This window comes from Bombus affinis, chromosome 1 (genome assembly GCF_024516045.1).
Source record: "Bombus affinis isolate iyBomAffi1 chromosome 1, iyBomAffi1.2, whole genome shotgun sequence".
NCBI lineage: Eukaryota > Metazoa > Arthropoda > Insecta > Hymenoptera > Apidae > Bombus > Bombus affinis.
Genome location: NC_066344.1, coordinates 1,558,621 through 1,571,110, shown reverse-complemented (window position 1 = coordinate 1,571,110; position 12,490 = coordinate 1,558,621). Strand labels below are relative to the sequence as shown.

Sequence of the window (12,490 nt, the reverse complement as noted above, 5' to 3'; positions counted from 1 at the left end):
ATGCGTTTTAATGGTGAAATCTTCTTATTCACAATTATACAATGTTTATTAAACTCAATTTCCTTTTATAATTCAGAAGACATTTAATTCTATAAGAGCATTATAATAACGAGATGGGAAAAGAAAATACGTTGCATGTTCATTGTTAGGTTTGATGTTTGAGAATGTTGTAGCGAGAACGAAGCATTCTGCGAAAGTTAATGGAACGGAAAAGAAAATTGAGTTTGCGGTTGAGTTAAGCTGAGTCCACACTGACAGACGATTGTACGTAGACACGTGTCGCAGTCAATCAACATCTGTCTTTCTGCGAGTTTCCCATCACAGATTGTTGGTTGGGCGCGACACGTGTCTACGGACAACTGTCTGTCAGTGTGGACTTAGCTTTAACGCAATCATGCTGTATCGAGACCTGCGTTTAACGTCATGTGATTCAACGCTATTTAATTTCTTAAGAAGTTTCTTCATTAAGTTTTTATATTCGTGTTTCGAAATAATCCGTGTTTCATTGATTTTTGTGTATGTCAGTAATGAGTTATTTTTAACCTGTTAATCAATCAACTCGTCACCTGAATCTACGATACTTTAGACAGAATGATTAATTTTTCTAGGTATTTTTTGTTCTTTAATGTATCGTTATATTTGAATTGAAGTATTTTATATATGTATAGTTACTTACATTAATCGTTATTTAAACACGAAAGAACGTTTCTCTTTATTTTTAAAATTTATATGAAATTAATATTATATTTAAATTTTTCTACGGAACTTTTCAAAGAGTTTATTCCCAGAAATTGTTTTGTGTCGTGATAAATATATATATATAATTTGCAAATATGTACGATCACTTGATCCAACAATTGTAACTAGATTTTGATTTTCATGTCTTACGATTGGGCACATGTACATGCACACACACAAACACGAACGTGGCACAGCTTACGTACGTTTCTCTGAGTCTCAATTCCGTAACTCAATTCCGGCTCTTTTAACGTCAGATGGAAACCTGCCTTTTCCATTCCCATGAAGCGATCCTACGGCTTTCTCTTGTTCACCGGTTCAATTCGGCAGAATTGTTTCGTTTCGGGATGTCTTCGATCACTCTACGCGATACGAAGCTCCTGCAACAAGCTACAAGTTGCATTACAGCGAACTTCTATCAATGTTCTTCCATGCGATAAACATACTCCTATAACAGAGACGAGAAAATTTGTTTCAATCATCGAAAGATTTACCTTGATATTTTTGCTTTAAATTCTTGACGCGTAACATTTGTCAAGATTTGTGGAATGTAAGGACCTTTGAGTCTACAAATCTTCAAGGTTCGAAAGTTCGCAACTTTGCCAGAATTTCTCGAATTCCAGAAATTCTAAATCTACAAAGTCCTAGAGTTCTACAGTTTGAAAGTTTCTTAGCGTTTGTCGAACTCAATAAATTGGAAATCTACAAATCACCCAAGTTCCAAAACCTTACATTCCAAGGGAGTTAATTTAGAAATGAAATAACCAAGCGATACTTGCAAATAGTTTCGTTTCAAATTATACCAACTGACTACACTTTACTATACTCGCTACACACTTCGTTGCGCTTCACTGTTACACTTCATAATCATCGGTTCTGATCATAGTTTAATCATTAGCAGGGTTGTTTAATTATTATCAAGCACCGAGTACTATCTCTAACAAGTTCCCCCGACTCTAATTAAAACTTGTGGCACAACTATTATTAAGCATCTGTATTATACACTTATAATTAGATAAACTCGTTAAACTGACAATATGCGAATACCATCGTTGTGAATTATCAACCTGTTCATCCGTGACGACGAACTGAATTATCTCTTGATTTGCCGACCTTTTAGACTTAGATGCAACAAGTATCTTTGCTTAGAAATCCCAGTTCTTGCACGTGTCATTTCATTTCTATCAATTAGACAAATAAATTACATGGTATTAGGTTGTCCGGAAAGTTTCTTTCGTTTTATGAGGAAATAATAGAAGCACACCGTTTCTTGTTTCATATTATTTCGTCGAATTACGTAAGATCCATTTTGTTTTGTTGAGATAAACACCTCGACATTTCATAAACTCGGTCTCACGTTTGTACGAAGGTGTACTATTGTAAAATACACGTTTGCGAAAGAAAGATACTTTTCGGACAACCTAATATCTATACTTGCAAGAACTGAGACCTACATAAATTAATTTATTTTTATTAATTTTGAATTCTATGATTTAGCATGATTTATTTATTCAGAGTCGACTAATTACTTTTTAAGGCTGAGATGAAGAAAAATAAAGAAATATCTATTTGTATAATAGCTTCCAAGCATATATTTTTAATTAATTATCATGATCACATTTATTTTGAGAATTACCTTTCGTTAATACGCGATTAACACGATCGAAATTTTTAATGCGACCAATTATCGTGTACACGTTTTGCGGGAAGAGAAGGGTGGCATTTCGTTGTAATCAACGGTAAATTAGGTTAATTATTGCTCATAAAATTACAGGCTGACCGATTGGACGCGTTCCAAAATAGCTGGCGTGCAAGTTGAATCCGCTGGACGATCGGCGATCGTTTCGATGCCGAGGCACGCCAACTTTTGTAACGCGCACATTAATTACGACAATTATTCGGAGATTCAAGCGTATTAACACGTTAATGATCACGTTATATACGAAGATACTGACGTTTAACAACAAACAGGTGCTCGATAATCGGGCAACCGCTCTAATTAACATACACCGTCGTCTGGACGTGATTCGCATTTGAATAAATTACATCATTAAATTACTTATTTATAAACAGCAGTTTTATAGAGAAGTGAATAAATTTGTTCGTCGCTGGCCGATTTATTATATTTCTAACAGTTATTAGCTGTATTATATTAAAATATTCTCATGTTTATATCACGCTGCGATGAAAGGTAATTTTATAAAAAATGATATTCGATAGATAAGAAACGGGATTAAACAAATTCTCTGAATATTTTCTCAACAGTATTGCTTCTTTAACCTAAATGCTATTCTATAAAGTTTTTGAGAAATCCAAGTACCAAAATACTATGATAGAGATAAACTATTTTCATTTTCCAACTATAATACATAGAAACTTTTTATATTTTTTCTCCGCGTAGTAGAATTCTGCTTCTTTAAAATATCTATTATTTTAATGTATTTTTTGCACCTTCACAAATCAATATGTAAATTATTCCACTCTAGCGTTTCAATTTATGCAACTTTTACTTCACTGCGTACTTGTTAACATTAAAATTCAATCGACTAAAATTCAATTTACATTAAAGTTCCTTTTAACGTTAAAATTCTCTTAAAGAATTCATGAGCGTTCAAGAGGTGTTTATACGAGAATTTATGCTATAATTCTCAACGTCAATAGTCGATTCTTTTCCTTCCTTATTCTTCGGGTACAGAAAGAAGCGAATTAAGAAGCGATACGTTCGATCTATGATCAATAATTATTATAATATATATAATATGTTTTGCTGCCGTGGGTTTGGCTCCTAATCCTAACCGACAAATCAACGCCGCTTTAAAGGCCGCTAATAGCCGGCCGTGGATTTGTAAATTCACGCGATGGATTTTGGTTTGCCACATTGTGAATTTCGTATTGTACAAAACAACGTGACCGGCCACGAAATCTCGCGATTTGTTACTTGCCGATATCGGTCATTTCAAAGCATTGCGTTATCACGCAACATGACCAGAGAAGCTAAGCAGGTCTTGCTCGAATCGATTAGGTCTTGTAACTGGTTTAAATCGAAAATCTTGGTAGATCATAGAGGTAGATCGTTGAAATGGTGGGATTAGATGGATAATTTCAAATAGATAACAGTTTGATTGGAAAAATAATTAATTTGGAAAAATATTTCTCCGTAGTATCTCAATTTTAGAATTTTCTCGATAAATACGTAAGTAGAATCTTGTTCATGGGGAAATATGAAATATTTTACGTGTCTAGAAATGTAATCTTTTTCGAAATCTTATTCACGAGGAAATATGTTTCACGTATCGCCCATGTTATATGTTTTATTATCGACGTAATCAAGGTAATATACTACCTAATTAATATAACCGATATATTGTAATATATTATACGTGTTATATTATTGTATTTTCTACCTTCTATTTTACAACACAACGTTGACGTTATTTCCATTCTGATAAGCATAAAATTTTAACGAGACTGACATCTAAGATTTATTCTTCTAAATAGAATTTCAATTTGATCTTTTGTACTTTTTCAACATAAAAATTTATTTGTAGCCATTCTGGATATGAAACTTTGGAAAATAAATTCACATTGTTATTACGTGTTAGCATATTTACATAATAGGAATTTTCTGAAGTTATTTTTAGTGCGCTCACTTGCTTCCTTCGTAAACTTTCTTTTTTCCCGAAGTCGATCTTCCTGGACTATCACGCAATCATCCTTTGCTCCTCTCACTTTCACTCGTTTTTCCGTTACGTCACTGTACGATGGTATTTTTTCCCTCGCCTAACGCGTATTGAATATTTTCACCGATCGAAGTTTCGGTTCTATTATGCGCCACTGGAAAAGATCACAAAGTGGCGAGGAACGCAAAGCTTGTTTCATATCACGTACTTGGCTTTGTATCGAACAGGCGAATCGTGTATTGGACACGTGAAACGTGGACAGAACCACGATTTCTCCAAAAATGATCGTACGAGGTATTCAAGGTCTGAATTCATTTTCTGGGGCGCCTTAAAAACGTGCCCACCTATTTCTCTGTTTCTTTGACGCACACACGTGTTTTATAGAGTGGAATTTCATTGGATATCGTACCAACGAAGCACTAAAATAATTTCTGAAAATAATTTTCTTATAGGAAATTTAATTAAAAATCAGATATTTAAGAAATGACGCATGAAGCTATCGAATTTGAGACTTGAAATTTTTTAATGTGAATCTCTAGAAAATTAGACGCACACTTATACGATCTTCACATTCCTAGATCTGATAAATAGCAAAAATATTTACTCGTATAATATACACAATTTAATCAAATACTTATAAATAGATTTACCATGGACTTTTCGTATCTTTGCGAAGACAATGCATGTGAAATTGTCCCGTAACGCTATTTCTAAAACCAATCAATCTCCCAAATGAAATCTCGAGAACAACTAAATATTCATTTTCCCGTCCGACCCCTTTTCATCGTGAAACAAGAGGCTATGGCTGCAAATAGAATTTCACGCGTGTATTGGTGGTAAATTTCCCAGCATGCGATCAGTTGCTGACATCTGAATTTTCACAATTTTTCATCGAAATTATCAGACTCGTTCTCTATTCTTCGCTAATCGCAGGAGTTTTGTAAATCGACAAATTCTTCGCTAAAGCTATCTGCTACTTCAGCTCTCGAGCTATTTAAAATTTGAGTTTACCTCAGTAATATTATAACGCCTGTTATCATCCCCTGAATATAATATTTACTCTGGATATTCTATACATTTTCCCATATTGTACACATTTCGAATATTTCGCTACATTTATGTAAATATCCCGTAAATACGTAAACATACGTATCTATTTATCATATGATAACACTGGCGCGCAAGATACGACAAAAATCCTTAACCAAAATAATCAAAATACCTTATATAATCAACAGTGAGCGTGTTAATACTAGCCAAACATCAAGCAACCATTCGTCGCCCAAGAATTCCTAGAAAATCGTTTTAGAATGCAACCGCTAACGACCCTCGACCTTTGACCTCGCTTAAAAAAACTGTCTCGCTGATAACCTTCCTTTACCAACTTCATCTTTGCTACATATTTTTATGGGAACTCTACGCAAGTAGACTAGTCCCCGGAGGGAGGTTTTCGCGCGATTCCAGGGGGAAAAAACGAAAGAAGAATGGAACGGAGAATAAGAGATGGCTGGTGTCTATTAAGAGATCCGTTGAATATTAATGCCACGAGACGTATTCCAGGACGTCATGGACCGGTGCGCGACGATTAACGAAGCGATTATTAAAATATGCAGAACGCTCGTCCTAATTAGTCCGTCGGCGAAACCGAGAAGGGCTTTTGCTCGTCCACTATCGTAGCTGTGTGCCTTTTCTTCGTGGCAAGAACCAAAGAACGCCACACTCGTCTAAGTTTTCAAGGGGTTGACTTTCTTATCGTCGGCCGATTTTCTTCCATTATCTCGCCCGATTACTCGAACCGGCTGCCTCGTTAGTCTTGTGCTCGTGTGTTTAGATCGAGTTAACGAATGCTATTTTTTATAACGAAGATTACGTTCATTTGCGTAAAGATAATTTGATTCGTTTTAGTTTTATCGATTATTAAACTGCGAATCTTTATGCATTTATGAGAAATTAAAAGGTGCAGAAATACACAGAACGCATATAATATACATATATAGTATACCTAAATATCTACATAATATAACATTCAGTAAGTGAGACAAAATTCATTTGTTTATTCGTGTTCGTAAAATTTACAATCGCATAAACATCTGCAGTCTACTGACTGTATGTTATTTTCAACAACTAGCAAAAATTTGGTAACCAGAAGTAAGTTTTCCATTGAACATTAGAAAGAATATGAGTGTAATGTTGGTGTATTAGGTTGTCCGAAAAGTTTCTTTCGTTTCATGAGGTGATAATAGACGGACAACAATTTCTGTTTTATATTATTTTATTGAATTAGGTATGATCCATTCCGTTGTGTTTCTATCATTATGTTCGTGCACAATTCAATATGTTAATATAAAATAAAAAACATTGTGCGTCTGTTATTTCTTTATAAAACGAAAGAAACTTTTCGGACAACCTAATATATCAAAATGTGTCGCGTACTATTTCCTTTTCCTCTTTTTAACAGATTTCCCATCATCGTCTTCCTCTTCCTCTTTCCTTCTTTTTTCTTCTTACTTTGTTAAATCATGCGGAATGATGCGTTTTTTATTTTTTTACAAAAAGTAGTTGAGAAATTGCACGTCGCCAGTTTTATTCGGTCTTTCAAACTGAATCAAATTTCCAATAAGTAACAGCATTCTTGGAACATTCTCAGAACGTTCGGACGTTCGATTTTTGATTGGACGAACGATCACCAAACGGCGAAAGTATATCCGTTTACGCTTTTGTTTCTAAATCTTATTAAAGTAGACGGGGAGCGACGCCTCGAGACGCCGACGAGGATGAGAATTTCGGAATTTCCAAGTAGTTCCTGTTGGATGGATTAATCGCAGCGGTTGCCTGGGTAAAGGATAATTGAAAGGTTAATGAGTGACTCGATCGTGTACAACCGGCGGCGGAACTGAGCCGAGATCTTGTTAAAATGCATGGCCCCCTTCTCGTTGAGAAATTGTCTTACGGAACCGAGAGATCTGCCCCCCCCCTCCTCCCTCTCTTTGGGAATTTGGAAACGTCCGCTCGCCACAGTGAATTCATTAGGTCGATAGATACCGTCGTGGCCGTGTTACGGAAATTGGATGTTTCGTTTATGACGCTGTGGCACGACACGCGCTTTTTTGTGATTTTGCGTGCTTGGTGATCGTTTCCAGGAGGTTTGTGAAATATTTGAACGTTTTGGGAGTTTATTGGGTTTGCTAATGAACTGTTAGATTGAGTGGCGCGTTTGTTAACTTGACAGCAGTGTTTTGTCGCTGTTCTTCCGTGGAAGGAAAAGAGATCAGTCACATAGCAATGTATTTTTTTTCTGTTTTGCAATAATGTTTATCGTATTTTTTGCACTTAATGACTTGCTGGTCTCAGATATGTCCAAATGTGAATTTTCATGTGACGTTTTTAAAAGTTGTGTCTAGTAGGAATCAAAATTTTTATGTTTGTGATAGTATTGATAACAGTATTATACATTGTATTATGTATTGTATATTATTATATTAGTATAGTATTATACTCTATATTGTTAGTTAACCATATCGTTAGTTAATTTGCAGAGAAATGGTTAGCCATCCCAAAGAATATTACGTAGTGCAAATAGCGTTAGAAAATTTGAAAATTTAATAAAATTACATTCTTAAATGGTTAACAGTCCCTTCTATAATTATACGAGAATTTATTTCCACTCGTTATATCATATGACGGTTTCACCCTCTTTTATTTATTTTTTCTTTTTCTTATTTACAAAACTGGATGGGCTTTTATTTAAAAGCTTCTTGTAATAATTTTTCCATGTGACCTCGTTCGAGGCGCATAAAGAACAAGATGAAAACGAAATGAAACTACAACGTCTCCATGTTATTTACATAACATTAAACGTTAATAAAACGACACCAGGTGGTGTAATGAATCGAAGAGAAATTTACCTCGATCGATTACACCCGCCACCGAAAAATTGTCGACGAAATTACGTAAGACGAAGAACGTAACTTCTCTCTCTTTCTCTCTCTCCCTGCACGTCTACATAAATTCTTGCCGGTAGAATTACCTTTCTTTATTTTTCGTAACGAACAAATCTTTCTTGCCGTATAATTATTTTCCCTTATTACCGTAACAGCGCAATTTAAAACTCTAAAGAAGACATCTTATAGAAAGTACATTCGGCGTTTTTATCTTATCCCAACTGCCTGGTCTAATTAACTTCGTTTCTTCGTGTTAATTAAGAAGTTCACCTCCTTTGTTAACGGAACCGCCCTTAAAACCAGTTTCCTTAAAAAGAAACATCGGACTGATATAAATAATTTCTTTGTATCGCTGGAAAATTTTAAGATACTAAACGAATTAAAAAACGACGAGAAATATCGTTCCCTAGAAAAAATATATCATTATCAAAATTTGCAACAGTTTGGATTAAGTCGTATAAATTTTAGACCAGTTCGTTCTAGTTTATATTCTCCGGTTCACGTGATAAATACTATCATTTACATTTGTGCCACAAAGTGTAGAATATAAATTAAGATTAAACTCTATAAATTTTTATATCTTCGTATTTCACATTTCTTTATGCATCCAGAATTATTCAAATTCCTTGCCCGCAATTAAAAGTGTATACCTTCTAAGCTTTAAACTCGATTTTCTTGAAAACGAATTATGCTTTTTTTCAGTTTATTTTATACACCATATGTATAATCGTACCGCGCGTCCTGTTACACTCTGCATTATCCACGACGAACTAGTTACTAATACAACTAAATTAATAACAACTAAAATTAATGTCTGCAAGAGAGTCTCGTTACATCAGAAATACAAAAAAACTTCGTCGGTTAACAAGTAATTATTTCCCGTGTCATTTTACCTGAATCGTCAACTAATCCGTCACTTTATTTGTCACTTTTTTACGCCACGAATAATGTGAGTAACTTAACACGAGACTAACCTGAGCTTTCTTAACTACCTATGGCGCAACGCTACCACACGAAAATAAAACACAACTCGTTATCCTGAGTTTACATAAAATTCTTTCAATAACCAGCAAAGGTAGGAAAAAGAATCTGGAGAAATATCTCATTAAAGAAAAGCTAACAAAATTTTATGATACTATTTTCTCCGATTATTTTTCCAACACTGTACTCGATTGAGTCGCGAAGGTTCATGGCGATATTATTTATGCGGCGTGCCGAGCACTCGGAATCACGTTCATTTTACAGTCTATATTATCCGAAAGTTCTCGTTAAGTTCCTTATTTCCATAGGCGTGTTTTATCGCTGGGAACATTAAAACTTTCGCCCTCGGCGAGAATTATGCCGCGATATAATGGTTCGTTAAAGCACGGCCAAAAGAGGTGGGCGATCGTGCCTTTAATAATGGAATTTTCACTCGTCGGCTTTTCCTTGAACCGTTACGCGTCTCGAGCCACCAGAGCATCGACTCTTCCGCGTTACGTAACAAGTTGGTCTGACCCCCCGTGAACGCTTGTAATTCCGTTTTCTCGCAACCAGCATTCAACAGAGAAATCTATTACGTGAATTAAGAGGAACGTCGGAAAGAAACCTTCAGTTAGCGAAGGTAAACAGTGGCAAACACGATTATTAACGATACCGTTGCGGTGGAGAGATATCTGTTTATTTCTGCCTTTCCACGTGGATTATTTCGATCGAAAAAGAGCAACGTTAGGTGTCGGATTTTATGCACTTGATCTCTTCAACCGATACGTTTGATATCCAATTAGAAGCAACAAATAATACTTTTGAATCGTTATCGAATGTACAATGTAAAAAATGGAGTAAAATAATAGGCGCACAATGGTTTTTGTTTTATATTAATTTACTGAATTATGCATGGACATAATAATAGAAATATAACGAAATGGATCATTCCTAATTCAATAAAATAATATAAAACAGCAATTGTTGTTCATCTATTATCATCTTATGAAACGAAAGAATCTTTTCGGACAACCTAATAGATTAACTGTCGAAAGTGTTATTTCTGAATAAAGTTAACATAAATTGTATCCAAAAGCGTTTATATTTTCCTGGTAATTGTAAAAAGAGAAAAGAATAAAATCTGTTATTTTAACAAATTCGATGTTAAATACGCTGTTAAATTCGATGTTTAATACTTTAAATACTTACTTCAGGAACTTTATCTCTTATTCATTGTACAAACTGCAACTTAGCACGAAATAATAAAGACAACTGCATGAAAACCTTGAATAAGGGTCTGAAGCACGCTTAGTACATTCAGAGAAAGCGCTCTTAAACTACACTGTTCCATAAGTTTCAAGTATTTTACGTATTTCTTGTATTCGGCACTACGTCGCCTTTTTACGAAATATCTGCAAACCGTTTGTAAGTAACGAAACCAATTGACACAGACTGTGAAATCATACTTCCCTGTTAATTTAACTTCAACCAAATAGTGTGTTAACTTCAATCTTTGCGTGCAATTAATTTGCCAGGGATTTTACCGGATCCACGCTTACATTTCCATTGTTTCCACAGACGACTGCCCAAACTGCGTGGACGAGCACAGCAGCAACCTGGCCGCATCAAGATGGACGATGCCGCTGTTGAAGCTCGGCGAGAAAAGATACTACCTGGGGATCTTCTTCAAGGTATCACGGCTGCCAGTCACTTTGATTTATCTAGTTGCTCTGGCGGGCGCGGCCTACCGGACATTATCGAATTATTTCTGTGCCCGTAACTTTCCCGCTTGCCGTCTCACTGGCGCTTTACGGTGCATCGAACGCCAGACCGGGCTTGTTATCGATCTGCTCACCTGAACGCGACCATCCCCTATATCTATGCTTTGTATCACGCGGCAAAGAACGCGGAAAATTGATCTTGTTGATCACTGTCCTCGTGGACTCGTAACGATTCCTCTGTCAAACAGATTGCGTTGACGGAAGAGAGCTCTCTGTCGGGTTGGTCGAAGACAACGGTTTGATAGACACACGTTCGTCAAATGAGGGAGAAAAAGGTGTTCTTTAAGAGGAACAGGTGGACGTTTATATTTCTAGAATGCGGAAGTATTCTATCGTTGCTTGTTAGTTGAGAATCTTCGATTATTTTTGGGCAACCGACGTTTTACGGAAGCGTGATTTGCAAATATAGTGCACTTCCTCCTATTTGAGCTTTTAATCTCAAGCTTTTTCCTCTTATTTGAGCGAATACACCTAACTTCTTTGAGAGAAAATTCAGCGATACGTTTCACGCGACGTTAAGCTTATTGGTGGTCCAGAATATTTGTCGTAAAAGGAACTTCAATGTAACAGAAAGGTGATATCGTGATGTAATTGAAAGAGAAACAGAGGAGGATAGAAAAGGATACTTTAAATAGTATGAGTCTATATATAAATACATTACGTATATGTTCAAGGTAGGAAAGGTTTTCTCAGTGTAGGTGGTATCTTTGTAGAAAAGGATAGAAAAGAATGAATATTGAATTAAATAGTGTTAAATTATTTTATATTTAACCTTTATTTTATACAATGCATATTCACGCATACATACGAACATATTTCTTTTGTAGCTACTTATAATATGTATGTATATATATTTGTATGTATCATGTTTGGCTTAATCGGCTGTTCGTTTAATCAGGTAGTGATTTAATTCCGCAAATACCATTTAGGAGAAAGTCTACCGTATGCGCGAGAGATTGGAATGGAATCTTGATAACGTCAAGTTCTCGAAAAATGTCCTAACAGCAGGACAAATACCGATTCTTAAGTACACAGGAATATTTTTTAACTTGAAGTTAAAATATTTAAACCATATTGTAATTATACTACAAGCAATTTTACACTTCCATTCGCTATACCCACGCATATTTTCGCATTGAGGCCACTTTATGTCAGTATCAGACACGCGATCTCGCTTTAACTCGATTCCACTGCACATTCAAATCTCCAACGACCCATTCCCCACCGCTTGACACACAATTTCACCTCCATTCCATCTCCTTAAAACAGGAACAGCGTCGTCTCGTCGACGACCGATGCCTAGAAGTGCCATTAACCCATTTATTACGTATTCGTGTCTAGTTTAAACCCGTCACCCACTTTATCACGCTTTTCCCTCTAACCTAGA

The 12,490-nt window shown here is 35.6% G+C and overlaps 1 protein-coding gene across 6 annotated transcripts in view; it reads left to right on the top strand.

The window, feature by feature from the left end:
* The window catches only part of LOC126915950 (uncharacterized), a 196,747-nt gene that overhangs the window by 175,571 nt on the left and 8,686 nt on the right, over positions 1-12,490 (top strand). For all 6 annotated transcript variants that reach the window (XM_050721223.1, XM_050721185.1, XM_050721194.1 and 3 more), the window contains one exon: positions 10,901-11,013. In XM_050721223.1, the coding sequence (XP_050577180.1) occupies positions 10,901-11,013 (113 nt within the window). The remainder of the gene's footprint in view (positions 1-10,900; positions 11,014-12,490) is intronic.